The following is a 17040-nucleotide window of genomic DNA, read 5'->3' as shown; positions in this document are numbered from 1 at the left end:
CGTGCTAACGAGCTAGACGTACTAAAGTCCAACCTCAAAACATAAATGGAAAAACCAAAGCCTGTAACACCTTAAGACAACAAATATATCCTATATTTTTGTTGGAAAAGTTTGCTCACCACCAACAGAAAACAACTTCCATTTCACATTATAATCAACTAAAATGCTTCACCTTCACCAATATAAACATGGTGTCTACTGGCTGTCAACAATTAAAAACAAGAAAAAAAACACGTATTTCTAAATAATAATATACAATAGGATTATTTTTTTCATTTTATTCTTTATAGAATCCGAAAAATCACTAGCTTCTAGAACTCTCGTCCACTTTTCATTTAACCTTTATTTAATTAGGCAAGTCAGTTAAGAACAAATTCTTATCGACAATGACGGCCTAGGAACAGTGGGTTCAACATATTTTTACCTTGTCAGCTCGGGGATTCGATCCAGCAACTTTTTGGTTACTGGCTCAACGCTCTAACCACTAGGCTACTTGGAAGTACGTTGAAATTAAGTTGTTTTCAAGTAATTTTACTACAACCGAACGAATATAGGACATCGGGCATAGGCTTCTTTTCAAAGACATTTTGCTAGATGGGATAGCCCCAATGTCAAAACACAGTTTTCAATAACAAATACGCAGAAACAGTTTGTGATATATTGAAAAACTAAACATATAATATGCTATATACACAAACATCTGCCACAATAATCATATTACTTGTATTTTTTTGACAAGTAGCAATAAATCACTGATATCGTCAAGGGGGAAATCAGGTTGTACTGTTGTTGAAACTAACACAAATAAAAAAACATGGAAATGGGAGATATATTTTACCTCACTGGTTAGAGGACAACCTGCAGAAGACAGTCAGCTATATTTTGGAATGATGCATTTAAATGTAGGGGTCGCTAAACAAAGGAATGCAACACTTATTTGTCATCACTCATCGATATCATGTTGAAATCAATTGTGCGAGAGGAGGGAGATGAGGTTGCACGTCATGTTAAAACTAACAGCTCAAAAACCACACGGAATCTGGGAATAATGTGTACATCCCTGGTTAGAGGACAATTTGTAGAAAACAGCTAGCTACATTTTGAAGTGATGCATTTTGATTCAAGTGGGTCACCAATATGGTAAGTGTTACAACTCTTTTTTTGTTACTCACTTTTTGTTAAATCTCATAAATAGTAACTCTTCCATTTCAGAGCCTGGATTTTCCCCCTGAGGCTAATATCCATATCATGTTGAAATCAATAGAACAGGGGACAAACGTTTAGGGTTCTACATTGTGACATCATTAAAATACTCCTACTACAATGTTTAAACATTCTACATTGAGAGATTATATCATTGATATCATGAAACAACTCCATGTATTTTCTGATGTTTAATCAGAGATCTTTTACTAGAGTATCTCTTCTCACATTGATTACAGCTATAAGGTTTCTCTCCTGTGTGTGTTCTATGGTGTCTAGTCAGCATGCTAGAACAAGTAAAACTCTTCCCACATTGATTACAGCCAAAAGGTTTCTCTCCTGTGTGTGTTCTCTGGTGTGCTGTCAGGCCGCAAGGTGAAGCAAAACTCTTCCCACATTCATCACAGCTATACGGTTTCTTTCCTGTGTGTGTTCTCTGGTGTGATATCAGGGCGATTAAAATAGGAAAACTCCTCCCACATTGATCACAACTGTAAGTTCTCTCTCTTGTGTGTGTTCTCTGGTGTATAATAACATTCCTAGATTTATAAAAACTCTTCCCACATTGATCACAGCTATAAGGTTTCTCTCTTGTGTGTGTTCTCTGGTGTGATATCAGGCTGGTTGACAGAGGAAAACTCTTCCCACAGTCAGAGCAGAAGTAAGGTTTCTCTTTTGTGTGATTTCTCAGGTGTATTTTGAGTTCTGATGAAGATTTTAAAAAATTCCCACAATCAGAGCAGCAGTGAGAATTATCCCTTGTGTGAATTCTCCGGTGTGATATAATGCCTGATGAGGTGCATCTTTTCCCACAGTCAAAGCAGCGGTGAGATCTTTTCCCTGTGGTTCTCCGCTGGCGTTTCTTGAGGTGTTCTGATGTGGAGAGACTCTTCTCTGCCTTGTCAGCATCATGAGGTTGTTGAGGCTCCCCAGAGGATCCAAGATAGTCACGTCTCTCTCCTGTGTGAACAACAAAGTCAAACAGATGGTTAATGGCCCACAACAGCGAAAATCCACTGTAAAAGGTGATGCCAACAGCGCAGCCATGATGTTGTACAACAATTGACGTCTGTAATGAATGTAATGATTACTTGACATTTGTCTTAAAATGAGCAAGAATAGTCATATTATGTCTTGTTTTCACATTAGTAGTAACATCGAAGATTGTAGGCTAGAAATAAGTTATTCATGTTGTTGAAACTCTAAGCAGTGTGCCAGATGACTAATTGGTCTCCAATATAGGCCCCTTTCTATGTTTGCTAAAATTGCCAAAACTGACGCATCTTGCGGGGTCAGGTGAAAAATGGGTGTCTGATTATTTCTGGCTGGGTACTCTCCTGACAATCTAATGTTTTGCTTTCGTTGTAAAGCCTTTTTGAAATCGGACAGTGTGGTTAGATAAAGGAGAGTCTTGTCTTTAAAATGGTGTAAAATAGTCATATGTTTGAAAAATGGAAGTTTTCGGATTTTTGAGGAATTTGTAATTCGTGCCACACCCTATCATTGGATATTGGAGCGGTGTTCCACTAGCGGTTAATATCTCAATGTTCAAAGTTTAGCCCGAATCCAACAATAGTCATAAAGTTACACTCCCTTTCAACTTCGGTACAACATACTATGGGACAATACAATCATTCCCCAACTGACCCAAACGGATACTAAATGAAACGGCCCCTGGCAGACCACCCAGACCTGACCCCGCAAGATGCGTCAGTTCTGTCAATTTATTCATTGTCTTTTGTTTGAAACACTCCTGTCAATGTTGAGTAAGGACGCACACCTGAATACGCATATAGAAGTAGGACTAGTCTACCTGGTTACACATATAGAAGTAGGACTAGTCTACCTGGTTACCCATATAGAAGTAGGACTAGTCTACCTGGTTACACATATAGAAGTAGGACTAGTCTACCTGGTTACACATATAGAAGTAGGACTAGTCTACCTGGTTACACATATAGAAGTAGGACTAGTCTACCTGGTTACCCATATAGAAGTAGGACTAGTCTACCTGGTTACCCATATAGAAGTAGGACTAGTCTACCTGGTTACCCATATAGAAGTAGGACTAGTCTACCTGGTTACACATATAGAAGTAGGACTAGTCTACCTGGTTACACATATAGAAGTAGGACTAGTCTACCTGGTTACACATATAGAAGTAGGACTAGTCTACCTGGTTACCCATATAGAAGTAGGATTAGTCTACCTGGTTACCCATATAGAAGTAGGACTAGTCTACCTGGTTACACATATAGAAGTAGGACTAGTCTACCTGGTTACACATATAGAAGTAGGACTAGTCTACCTGGTTACCCATATAGAAGTAGGACTAGTCTACCTGGTTACACATATAGAAGTAGGACTAGTCTACCTGGTTACCCATATAGAAGTAGGACTAGTCTACCTGGTTACACATATAGAAGTAGGACTAGTCTACCTGGTTACACATATAGAAGTAGGACTAGTCTACCTGGTTACCCATATAGAAGTAGGACTAGTCTACCTGGTTACCCATATAGAAGTAGGACTAGTCTACCTGGTTACACATATAGAAGTAGGACTAGTCTACCTGGTTACACATATAGAAGTAGGACTAGTCTACCTGGTTACACATATAGAAGTAGGACTAGTCTACCTGGTTACACATATAGAAGTAGGATTAGTCTACCTGGTTACACATATAGAAGTAGGACTAGTCTACCTGGTTACACATATAGAAGTAGGACTAGTCTACCTGGTTACACATATAGAAGTAGGACTAGTCTACCTGGTTACACATATAGAAGTAGGACTAGTCTACCTGGTTACCCATATAGAAGTAGGACTAGTCTACCTGGTTACCCATATAGAAGTAGGACTAGTCTACCTGGCCTGTGTGCAAATGTAGGCCTATAAATGTGCCCATTTGGTGATGTCAGATAGTATTTCTGATTGTCTTAACCCACCACCACTAATGAGTTGGAGCTTCTCAAAGTAATTTTTTCTTCATTTCCAAACAACACATAAAGTCTAATCAAAATCATTTGCCGATGACAATAGTTCCTCAAAGTATTTTAGTAAAATATTTCCAGCTCTCGCCCTTTCGATAACCACTCAGCATAAAAAGGGAAAAATGTAATTCTCTGATCCTGTGGAAATGTCATAAAATACCTGATTACTTCTTAGCCTTTGCACAAATAGCCTACAGCTGTGTCTGTCCAGAACTCACTGGAGCAGGAAACTGAGGGTGTAGAATATTTTATACAATGTTGCAAGCTTGCTATCCGAGTTTCACTGACCCAGTTGATAGTTGATATAATGTTTCAGGTTTGTTGTAGACAGGCCATGTGCAGCCAAAGTGATTTCTAGGATATTTATTTTTATCAGGATATTTTCTGCCTGCAGAATGCAGGTCAGGTCACGTTGACGACTGACCCCCTCTAGTCAGGTTATAGTGATGACTGGCTCCCTCCCTCTAGTCAGGTTATAGTGATGACTGGCTCCCTCCCTCTAGTCAGGTTATAGTGATGACTGGCTCCCTCCCTCTAGTCAGGTTATAGTGATGACTGGCTCCCTCCCTCTAGTCAGGTTATAGTGATGACTGGCTCCCTCCCTCTAGTCAGGTTATAGTGATGACTGGCTCCCTCCCTCTAGTCAGGTTATAGTGATGACTGGCTCCCTCCCTCTAGTCAGGTTATAGTGATGACTGGCTCCCTCCCTCTAGTCAGGTTATAGTGATGACTGGCTCCCTCCCTCTAGTCAGGTTATAGTGATGACTGGCTCCCTCCCTCTAGTCAGGTTATAGTGATGACTGGCTCCCTCCCTCTAGTCAGGTTATAGTGATGACTGGCTCCCTCCAGTCATTTGTGTGTTTAAATTATTTAATCAAACAGCGTGCTTAAAGCATCAGACAAGTTCAGTACATATAGTTGATTTTATAAAAACACATGGGCCGATTGGTAGAAAGAACAGATGACTCTTGGTTGACCAAGATGTATTTTAGTTGGGGACAGCACTAGAACATGATGTTGGGGCTCCCGAGTGGCGCAGCGGACACTGCATCTCAGTGCTTGAGGCTTCACTACAGACACCCTGGTTCAAATCCAGGCTGTATCACTACCGGCCGTGATTTGGAGTCCCATAGGGCGGCGCACAATTGGCCCAGCGGTGTCCGGGGTAGGCAGTCATTGTAAATAAGAATTTGTTCTTAACTGACTTGCCTAGTTAAATAAAGGTTACATTTAAACACATTTAAAAAATAGAGTTTCATGACAATCCATTTTTTACAAATCCGGCAAGGCACCAATTTTGAGAAGGGTTTAAAACAAAGGTTTCAAACCAATTCATGAATGTAATTGAATCTAGGTATGTCTTGCCTTTAATGTAATGGCATGAAAAACAATTGGCTGAATACTATACAATGACTTATCAACAGCTCTAATAATTTGCCTCCACAGGAAATCTACACTGGCAGTTATAGAATATACTATATATCCTAGAAACCTGGTTAAACTATCATTATGACATCATGGATGAATTCTAGAATATACTATATAGCCTAGAAACCTGGTTAAACTATCATTATGACATCATGGATGAATTCTAGAATATACTATATAGCCTAGAAACCTGGTTAAACTATCATTATGACATCATGGATGAATTCTAGAATATACTATATATCCTAGAAACCTGGTTAAACTATCATTATGACATCCTGGATGAATTCTAGAATATACTATATAGCCTAGAAACCTGGTTAAACTATCATTATGACATCATGGATGAATTCTAGAATATACTATATAGCCTAGAAACCTGGTTAAACTGTCATTATGACATCCTGGATGAATAAATTTGAGTGGTTACACTCCTCCTTCCCCCATCCCTCAGCTGTTTACCAAACCAAGCCTCTGGGCAGCCATTTTGTTACTGTTGAAAAAACTCACACAACCCAGCAATCTGCAGTTCATACAATAACAAAGCTGTCATTCCACCAGTTTTGGTAATAAGATGATTAGGGGGGGTGGAGAAATGTAACTACTTTCAAATTGATAGACAGACCTATGGATGCAAGGACTGACCATCCATGATATCAACATTATAGTTTTAACCATGTTGAGGCTATACAGTGTTGATTTACATTGTTTCTAGACATTGGAGTAAAAAAAGCTTATTTGGGGATCTGATTGGGTAAACTGGTGAACTAAGCTCATGAGGCATGTGTTATATTCTTCAACAATCAATGGCTATAAATTAATAATTTAAGTCACAATATGGATGTAGCTATTGCATATTTCCGCTTTAACACCACACATCAGTTCAACAACTGCAGAGTTTGTGCCTCTGTTTTTAAGACAGTACTTACTAGTGTTAATCAGGGAACGGTTTCTCAAAACCATCTTATGGCTAAGTTCACCGTTAGAACCATTGGATGTCTTAAGATGCGTTTGGGAAACCGGGCCCAGATGTCCAGTTTCCTCCTCTATCGATGTAACAGTCATCTCCCCCTCTTCCTCTTCCACTCCATAAACTGCATCCTCCTCTTCTTTTACTGTAACATCCTCCTCCTCTTTCACTCTGAACGCGTATTTTTCTTCTTTCACAGTAACGGCCTCACCCTCTACTTCTTGTTTTACTGTGATGTCATCTTCTTTAACAGGAGGAGAGTAGCTCAGTGACCGCATGGTCGGAGATGTTAGCTAGCTAGGCTAATGCTAACTTAACCAGCCCGCTAGCTGAATAATAACAACAACACCGTAAATATGAAATTAAATCTGATAACTAACTAGATGACAGAAGTGGGTTTAAAACACAGTGGCTAATATACACTAAAGCGTCTAATGAGCTTTATTGGTTCGGCTATTTTGTCTAGCAAGCTACCGAGGTGGCTTAATAACTGTTGCTGCTGTTGAAAGAAGAGTTCCGTCCACTAGATTATACGTCACACCAACAGCATCGCCTTAAATTCCCAGACCGCCATCTGCTGACTGGAGTGGGTAACGCAGTTGAGTAAAATGTTTATTTTATTTTCTGACAAAAAGTTAAAGGGTAGGAAGCGTTCGTTTTTACTCGCCCGTGTAACAACACAGTGTGGTTAAAGACTTAGTAACTTAGTTGTAGTCACAATCTGGTTACCTATAAGTACAAACAGTTATGTTTTTGCGTTGTTACATATTTCTTAAACTTATTTCCGGATATCTTCTAAACTACCCACAATGCACTATGTGCTACAGAGTTTGTATGCTAGCTCGGTATTTAGCTCCAGCTTGTAAACGTCAGCCACACCTCATGCTTTCATATACTGTGTGGTTGTGATATCTAGTGGGAACGCATTAGCACGGTAGACTCTGCTGCCTTGTTGTCAGTAGGGATGTTACTTTTGATACCGGAGCTACGAGGCCTGCGTCCAAATCGATAAGCAGTAAACTGCAAAGCAGTGTACCGATGCCTGTATCACTTTATCAGCAGCACGCCATCAATGGCGTCTGAAGCTTCATTTCATCAAACAACCACCTGATTGGTTTGGTATTGGGCTTGTTCAACACTGCAGGCGACTGCAGAATGACTGATCTACAAATCCCCTGTTGCTGCTGTTGTTTATGTTTTGCATGTTACTGTTATTTACAGCAAGTTAAATAAAGATTTGTGCAAAAAAACAAAAAAATTTAAAATAAATTTAAAAAACAAAAAAAATGAAATAAGCGTTCCGTCCACTACATTATACGTCACACTAACATCGCCTTAAAGCCCCACATGATGTATTGTTACACCATGTAGGACCAGTATAGACCTAGTCTGTTCATTATATACATCTACATGATGTATTGTTACACCACGTAGGAGCAGTATAGACCTAGTCTGTTCATTATATACATCTACATGATGTATTGTTACACCATGTAGGAGCAGTATAGACCTAGTCTGTTCATTATGTACATCTACATGATGTATTGTTACACCATGTAGGAGCAGTATAGACCTAGTCTGTTCATTATATACATCTACATGATGTATTGTTACACCATGTAGCAGCAGTATGGAGGTACAGTGGGGGACAAAATTGTTGACACCCTTGATAAAGATGAGCAAAAACGACTCAATAAAATAAAGAATTAAAATACTGAGCTATATTGTATAAAAAATAAAGGGAAATTATATTATTTTATACTAATACAATTGCTCAGAGAAAAATATAGAGTTTAACATGTAATTCTCAAAAGGTAGGGGTCTGAATTATTGCCACCCATGTTTTCAATACTCCAGCACCCTCCCCTTGGGAGGATAATGACACTGAAATGTTTAATGAGATTAGAGAACACATTGGGTGGGACCTTAGACCCTTCCTCCATACAGAATCTCTCCATGTCCTTGATTTATTTAGTCTGTCTTATGGACTGCCCTGTTCAATTCAAACCACAGGTTTTCAATGGAGTTCAAGTCCGAAGACTGAGATAGCCATAGAAAATGTGGATTTTGTACCCAATTAACCATTTCTTTGTGGATGTTGATGTGTCTTGCTGGAAGATCCCCTTATGGCCAAGTGTCAGCCTCCTAGCAGAGAGGTAACCAGGTTTTGGGCTAAAATATCCTGGTAGTGGGTAAAGTTTATTTATTTATTTCATACAGTAATTTTAGCTCATCATTATCAAGGGTATCAATAACTAGGTGCTTATTTTGATATCTAGTTATTTGACTGAATCAGAAATACAGATGTGGAGTAGATGTAGAGTTTGTTTAAAATTCTCATAAAAAATCTGAACTAATCAAACAACACTTGTTGCTCTTTGTACCTGTTGATATAATATTCATATTTAATGGAGAGAAAAAAACGTTTCCCTAAACTGCTTTATAATATTATAATTCAATGAAGAATAAAAATAGTTTTCCATCCTCAACTGCGTTTCCTCCCTCCAGACAGCAGATGGCGATATGTGTCTTTCAGGCGATGTTTCTAGTGTGACGTATAATCTAGTGGACGGAACGCTTCTTCAACAACTGCAGCCACCTCGGTAGCTCGCTAGCCGACAAAGTCTGAACATTCAAGTTCTTAAGACAATTTCGTGGTTTAATTGCCACTGTGATTTAAACATAGTACTCCATTTTATGTAATATTTACGTTGTAAGTCAGCTAGCTGGCTGGTTAAATTAGCACTAGTCTAGTCGCTAATGCTAACTAGCTATTATCCCCGACCATGAGTTCACTAAGCTACTCTCCTCCTGTTAAAGAAGAGGATGTCTGTTGGACGGAGAAAGAAACTCTCGTGAAAGAGGAGGAGGAAGAGGAGGCTGTTACAATACAAAAACAAGTAGAGGGTGAAGCTGTTACCGTGAAAGAAGAAGAGAAAGACGTTTCAGTGAAAGAAGAGGAAGACGCCTTCAGAGTGAAAGAGGAGGAGGATGTTGCTGTGAAAGAAGAGGAGGAAGATGCAGTTTTTAGAGTGGAGGATGAAGTGAAAGAAGATGAAGACGTTTTTGGAATGAAGGATGAAGAGGGGGAGATTACTGTCACATTAGAGGAGGACGAAGAAGAGAAGACTGGAGAACTGATTAACACCAGTAAATACAGTGAGTACTATCTAATAAAACAGGGACATTGATCTGATTAACACCAGTAAATACAGTGAGTACTATCTAATAAAACAGGGACATTGATCTGATTAACACCAGTAAATACAGTGAGTACTATCTAATAAAACAGGGACATTGATCTGATTAACACCAGTAAATACAGTGAGTACTATCTAATAAAACGGGGAGATTGATCTGATTAACACCAGTAAATACAGTGAGTACTATCTAATAAAACAGGGACATTGATCTGATTAACACCAGTAAATACAGTGAGTACTATCTAATAAAACAGGGACATTGATCTGATTAACACAAGTAAATACAGTGAGTACTATCTTATAAAACAGGGACATTGATCTGATTAACACCAGTAAATACAGTGAGTACTATCTTATAAAACAGGGACATTGATCTGATTAACACCAGTAAATACAGTGAGTACTATCTAATAAAACAGGGACATTGATCTGATTAACACCAGTAAATACAGTGAGTACTATCTAATAAAACAGGGACATTGATCTGATTAACACCAGTAAATACAGTGAGTACTATCTAATAAAACAGGGACACAAACTCTGCAGATGTTGAACTAATGTGTGATTTTTAAAAGGGCATTCTACACTTGAATATGTTTCTGTACTGTCGGAATTGTTCATGACGTCCTACAGTGATTTTTTTAAAAAACTTTTCCTGTTGAAAAGTGATATAAATACAGTAAAGTATAAACACACTAATGGGAAACAAATAAATGTTTTGAGCAAAATAGTGTTTTTTTAACAACTGCAAACTAGAAGGAGTGAGTGATGTCATAGTAAGGCCTTCAAGGAGTTGGCTTGATGGGAAGTCGTGATGTCATCCAATAGTAGACTGATATTCATGTGAATATTCATTATTCTTTTTAAAATCCTTCCTGTTCTGTCAAGTTGGTTGTTGATCATTGCTAGAAAGCCATTTTCAAGTCTTGCCATAGACTTTCAAGATGATTTAAGTCCAAACTGTAACTAGGCCACTCAGGAACATTCAATGTCATCTTGGTAAGCTCCTCCAGTGTAGATTTGGCCTTGTGGTTTAGGTTATTGTCCTGTTAGGACAGTTTTTTGTATTCAGATCTCTGAAATGCTCTCTACCTACGTAACATTTAGTGTCTCCTTATGTTACGCTGGGGAAACAGTTTTCATGGGCACAGAAATCCTAAATCATTTCAGTTTACTAAATCCAATGGTTCTAACCGAGAGTCACCTTAACTTTATTGACAACACCCAAATGGATACTGTCATTAACGCGGTTCTTCAATAATTACACATAATACTTAATACTGTAGCTGTTTAGTTACAGTCACATGTTCAACTATCATCAGCTGATCCAGGAAATCATTTTCTGAATGACAGTCACATGACAAACATCACGACATGCTACAACAACCAAAGTGCTTCTTCATTCATTACTCTGGTAAAGACAGTTATGCCGTGCTCCACGTTGGATCCAACATTCCTAACAAATTGATGTTTATAATGTGTTATTGTCTGCTTGATTTACTGTAGGGTCTCGTTAGTCTGTTTGGACACAGAGATACTTCACTCATAATGTGTAGAGAACTGTTCCTTGATGGATAGGCTATTGTACAACACACACAGATATTTTCCTATATTTGTTGTTAGGTGAAGTTATGGGTCCTACAGTAGGTCTATGTTATTGTTAGGTGAAGTTATGGGTCCTACAGTAGGTTTATGTTATTGTTAGGTGAAGTTATGGGTCCTACAGTAGGTCTATGTTATTGTTAGGTGAAGTTATGGGTCCTACAGTAGGTCTATGTTGTTGTTAGGTGAAGTTATGGGTCCTACAGTAGGTCTATGTTATTGTTAGGTGAAGTTTTGGGTCCTACAGTAGGTTTATGTTATTGTTAGGTGAAGTTATGGGTCCGACAGTAGGTCTATGTTATTGTTAGGTGAAGTTATGGGTCCTACAGTAGGTCTATGTTATTGTTAGGTGAAGTTATGGGTCCTACAGTAGGTCTATGTTATTGTTAGGTGAAGTTATGGGTCCTACAGTAGGTCTATGTTATTGTTAGGTGAAGTTATGGGTCCTACAGTAGGTCTATGTTATTGTTATGGGTCCTAGAGGACACTATGTGTGTCATGCAACAACAACCAAAGTGCTTCTTCGTTCATTACATAGGTATGATTGTTGTTAGGTGAAGTTATGGGCCAATTTGGCAAAGAGTGTACAAACCCTCATTGTCAGGCTGATGGAAAAGCCAAAGAGCATTTTACTGGTTGAAGTGTTTTTTAAGTATAAAGCAGTTGATTTGCGACAATAACACAAACATATTAAGCAGGACATTCAAACGAGCCTTACAATTATAATCCAAAGTAGTGTGAAATGAACTCATCATCAACCTGGAAATGGAGGTTACTCCCCTGAGTTTTCCCCCATTCACATTCAGAATACATTGTGAAAAACTAAAATCTTTGCTCACCATTTTTGCTCCAGGCAGATATACTACATCCATAACTAGTGGGTTCCTCATTACCAGATATACTACATCCATAACTAGTGGTTTCCTCATTAGCAGATATACTACATCCATAACTAGTGGTTTCCTCATTAGCAGATATACTACATCCATAACTAGTGGTTTCCTCATTACCAGATATACTACATCCATAACTAGTGGTTTCCTCATTACCAGATATACTACATCCATAACTAGCCGTTTCCTCATTACCAGATATACTACATCCATAACTAGTGGTTTCCTCATTACCAGATATACTACATCCATAACTAGTGGTTTCCTCATTACCAGATATACTACATCCATAACTAGTGGTTTCCTCATTAGCAGATATACTACATCCATAACTAGTGGTTTCCTCATTACCAGATATACTACATCTATAACTAGTGGTTTCCTCATTACCAGATATACTACATCCATAACTAGTGGTTTCCTCATTAGCAGATATACTACATCCATAACTAGTGGTTTCCTCATTAGCAGATATACTACATCCATAACTCGTGGTTTCCTCATTACCAGATATACTACATCCATAACTAGTGGTTTCCTCATTACCAGATATACTACATCCATAACTAGTAGTTTCCTCATTACCAGATATACTACATCCATAACTAGTGGTTTCCTCATTACCAGATATACTACATCCATAACTAGTGGTTTCCTCATGACCAGATATACTACATCCATAACTAGTGGTTTCTTCATTACCAGATATACTACATCCATAACTAGTGGTTTCCTCATTACCAGATATACTACATCCATAACTAGTGGTTTCCTCATTACCAGATATACTACATCCATAACTAGTGGTTTCCTCATTACCAGATATACTACATCCATAACTAGTGGTTTCCTCATTACCAGATATACTACATCCATAACTAGTGGTTTCCTCATTAGCAGATATACTACATCCATAACTAGTGGTTTCCTCATTACCAGATATACTACATCCATAACTAGTGGTTTCCTCATTACCAGATATACTACATCCATAACTAGTGGTTTCCTCATTACCAGATATACTACATCCATAACTAGCGGTTTCCTCATTAGCAGGGAGGAGTTTCTGCAACCAAATTGTGTCGCCCTTATAGTCCAAACACAGAAAGGGGCAGAATATTGGAGACCAAAAGTCGTCTGGCACACTGCTTAGAGGTTCAACAACATGAATAACTTATTTCTAGCCTACAATCATCGATGTTACTACTTATGTGAAAACAAGACAAAATATGACTATTCTTGCTCATTTTAAGACAATTGTCAAATCATTTTTACATTCATTACAGATGTCAATTGTTGTATAACATCATGGCTACGCTGTTGGCATCACCTTTTACAGTGGGTTACCGCTGTTGTGGGCCTTTAACCATCTGTCTGACTTTGTTGTTCACACAGGAGAGATACTTAACTACCGTGGATCCTCTGGGGAGTCTCAACAACATCATGATGCTGACGAGGCAGAGAAGAGTCTCTCCAGATCAGAACACCTCAAGAAACACCCGCAGACATCCACAGGGAAGAGAACTCACTGCTGCTCTGACTGTGGGAAGAGATTCACCTCATCAACAGGCATTAAAATTCATCAGAGAACACACACAGGAGAGAAACCATATAGCTGTGATCAATGTGGGAAGAGTTTTACTGAGTCTGGGGGTCTGATATTACACCAGAGAAGACACACAGGAGAGAAACCTTATAGCTGTGATCAATGTGGGAAGAGTTTTGGTCAATCTAGCAATCTGACAGTGCACCAGAGAACACACACAGGAGAGAAACCATATAGCTGTGATCAATGTGGGAAGAGTTTTGGTAAATCTAGCAATCTGACATCACACCAGAGAACACACACAGGAGAGAAATCATATAGCTGTGATCAGTGTGGGAAGAGTTTTACTGAGTCTGGGGGTCTGATATTACACCAGAGAAGACACACAGGAGAGAAACCTTATAGCTGTGATCAATGTGGGAAGAGTTTTGGTCAATCTAGCAATCTGACAGTGCACCAGAGAATACACACAGGAGAGAAATCCTATAGCTGTGATCAATGTGGGAAGAGTTTTGGTAGATCTGGCCAGCTGACAGTGCACCAGAGAATACACACAGGAGAGAAACCTTATAGCTGTGATCAATGTGGGAAGAGATTTGGTCAATCTGGCCATCTGACATCACACAAGAGAACACACACAGGAGAGAAATCTTATAGCTGTGATCAATGTGGGAAGAGTTTTGCTGATTCTGGCTCTCTGACTCAACACCAGAGAACACACACAGGAGAGAAACCTCATAGCTGTGACCAGAGATAATCTGATAAAAGATCTCTGATCAAATATCAGAAAATACATACATGAAGGAGTTGTTTCATGATATCAATGAATTAATGTCACAATGTAGAATGTTTTAACATTGTAGAAGGAGTATTTTAATAATGTCACAATGTAGAACCCTAAACGTTTGTCCCCTGTTCTATTGATTTCAACATTATATGGATATTAGCCTCAGAGGGAAAATCCAGGCTCTGAAATGGAAGAGTACTATTTACGTGATTTAACAAAAAGTGACTAACAAAAAAAGAGTTGTGTTACACTTACCATGTTGGTGACCCACTGGAATCAAAATGCAACACTTCAAAATGTAGCCAGCTGTTTTCTACCAGTTGTCCTCTAACCAGGGATGTACACATTATTCCCAGATTCTGTGTGGTTTTTGAGCTGTTAGTTTTAACAGGACGTGCAACTTCATCTCCCTCCTGTCACACAAATGATTTTAGCATGATATCGATGAATAAGTGTTGTGTTCCTTTGTTTAGCGACCCCTAAATTTAAATGCATCACTCCAAAATGTAGCTGACTGTCTTCTGCAGGTTGTCCTCTAACCAGTGAGGTAAAATATATCTCCCATTTCCATGTGTTTTTTTAGTTGTGTTAGTTTCAACAGCACGTACAACCTGATTTCCCCCCTAATCGATATCAGTGATTTATTGCTACTTGTCATAACAACAGTGTTTCTGGTGCTTGTGCAGTTTATAAGAAGCTTGTTTAATAAAAATCCAAGTAATATGATTATTGTGGCAGATGTTTGTGTATATAGCACATTTTATGTTTAGATTTTCAATTCATCCCAAACTGTTTCTGCTTATTGGTTTTTGATTTGGACACGCCCACCAGACATTATTTCCTAAAGGACTTAATGATGAAATGCCTATGTATTTTATGTTGTGATTCTGAACTTGAAATATTTCCCTATTTAAGATAATTCTGATGCTTTTCGTACGATATACCCAATGATTAATGAAAACTTGTCCTCATTGTGGTTTTATTTAATGCGTCTTATTTATACACTGTAGTGTTTGTGAAATGCTTGTTATGTTTGGTAGCACTTATTTATTTGTCCTTTGCCTCCAACCCCTTTCCATGCATGGAAAATATCCCACCCAGCAAAATGTAATTGAAAAGATGTTGAAAATAAGACTATGCCCAACATCCAATACACATTCAGTTTTAGTTGAAAGTGAAAGTTGAGAAGATGTAGTTTTTTTCATTGACTTGAAAACAACTTAAATTCAACGTCCTTGCAGCCTATACACATTGACTCAGTATAATAAATTGGTCTATAATCAATTGTATTAACAATCCTACATCACTCCAGCATTTATTGACAACATTCAAATTCTAATTGTCTTTATTCCACTACTGAAGAAGCATGACTCAAATCACCTCATATTTCAAACATTCAGCCTGACAAAAGATACGTGTTTTATTATTCCATGCCTCACCATTAAGTTAATTATTGCCAATACATATTAACAAAGGGGTGTACATTTGGTTTGATATTTCATATTTACAATTAATGTAACATTTAGTAATCAATGATTTATGCAACCAACTGACAATTTTTGGGTACAATTATATTGACGTAATATCAGGGATAATTTTATAATGTAATTTTATAATATCAGGGATCATTCTCAGATGTGCCAACCCAAATGTACTAGAGCATGACATTGGGGACTGGGCCCCGATCCAACAACATGCCTATCTAGTGAACCCTGAAAAGAGAGAGAAGCTCCGCAGTGAGGTGTGGAAAGTTACTATGGATATTGCAGGAGTTTCCTCTTGAAATCAGACATGTCTGTGGTGAGGACAACTTGGTTGCTGATTGTCTCAAGGGTGGGCAGTCAAAAATGTTTTGTGTTTAGCCATTGCGTTGCCATGGATCCCAATTTATTTTGACTGCACGTTTTTCCGTATTGGAGATGAGTTTTGTTTGGGCTCGTTCCAAGGAAGACGAGAGTTCTAGAAGCTAGTGAGTTTTAGGAAGACGAGAGTTCTAGAAGCTAGTGGGTTTTAGGAAGACGAGAGTTCTAGAAGCTAGTGGGTTTTAGGAAGACGAGAGTTCTAGAAGCTAGTGGGTTTTAGGAAGACGAGAGTTCTAGAAGCTAGTGAGTTTTAGGAAGACGAGAGTTCTAGAAGCTAGTGAGTTTTAGGAAGACGAGAGTTCTAGAAGCTAGTGGGATTTAGGAAGACGAGAGTTCTAGAAGCTAGTGAGTTTTAGGAAGACGAGAGTTCTAGAAGCTAGAATTTTAGGATTCTATAGAAAGAAAAAGGATTTAAAAAATTATACGTGTAATAAATAATTATTATTTTGTTTTCTTGTTTTTATTTGTTGATTGTATATTATTATTTAGAAATACGTGTTTTTTCTTGTTGACAGCCAGTAGACACCATGTTTATATTGTAGAAGGTGAAGCA

General features: G+C 38.3%; 2 protein-coding genes across 2 annotated transcripts in view; one reads left to right on the top strand and one right to left on the bottom strand.

Moving 5' to 3' along the window:
- The window catches only part of LOC145866103 (tripartite motif-containing protein 16-like), a 384803-nt gene that overhangs the window by 169903 nt on the left and 197860 nt on the right, over nucleotides 1-17040 (bottom strand). The window lies entirely within an intron of this gene.
- LOC145866065 (uncharacterized) lies at nucleotides 2909-16599 on the top strand. Its single transcript, XM_082970930.1, has 2 exons — nucleotides 2909-2912; nucleotides 13688-16599. Exons 1-2 carry the CDS (start codon nucleotides 2909-2911, stop codon nucleotides 14593-14595), a joined length of 912 nt encoding a protein of 303 aa, XP_082827056.1. The 3' UTR covers nucleotides 14596-16599.

This window comes from Salmo salar, unplaced genomic scaffold (assembly GCF_965601325.2).
Source record: "Salmo salar unplaced genomic scaffold, fSalSal1 ptg000129l, whole genome shotgun sequence".
NCBI classification, from domain to species: domain Eukaryota; kingdom Metazoa; phylum Chordata; class Actinopteri; order Salmoniformes; family Salmonidae; genus Salmo; species Salmo salar.
Note: the sequence above shows the minus strand (reverse complement) of the source record. Positions and strands in the feature narration are given on the sequence as shown.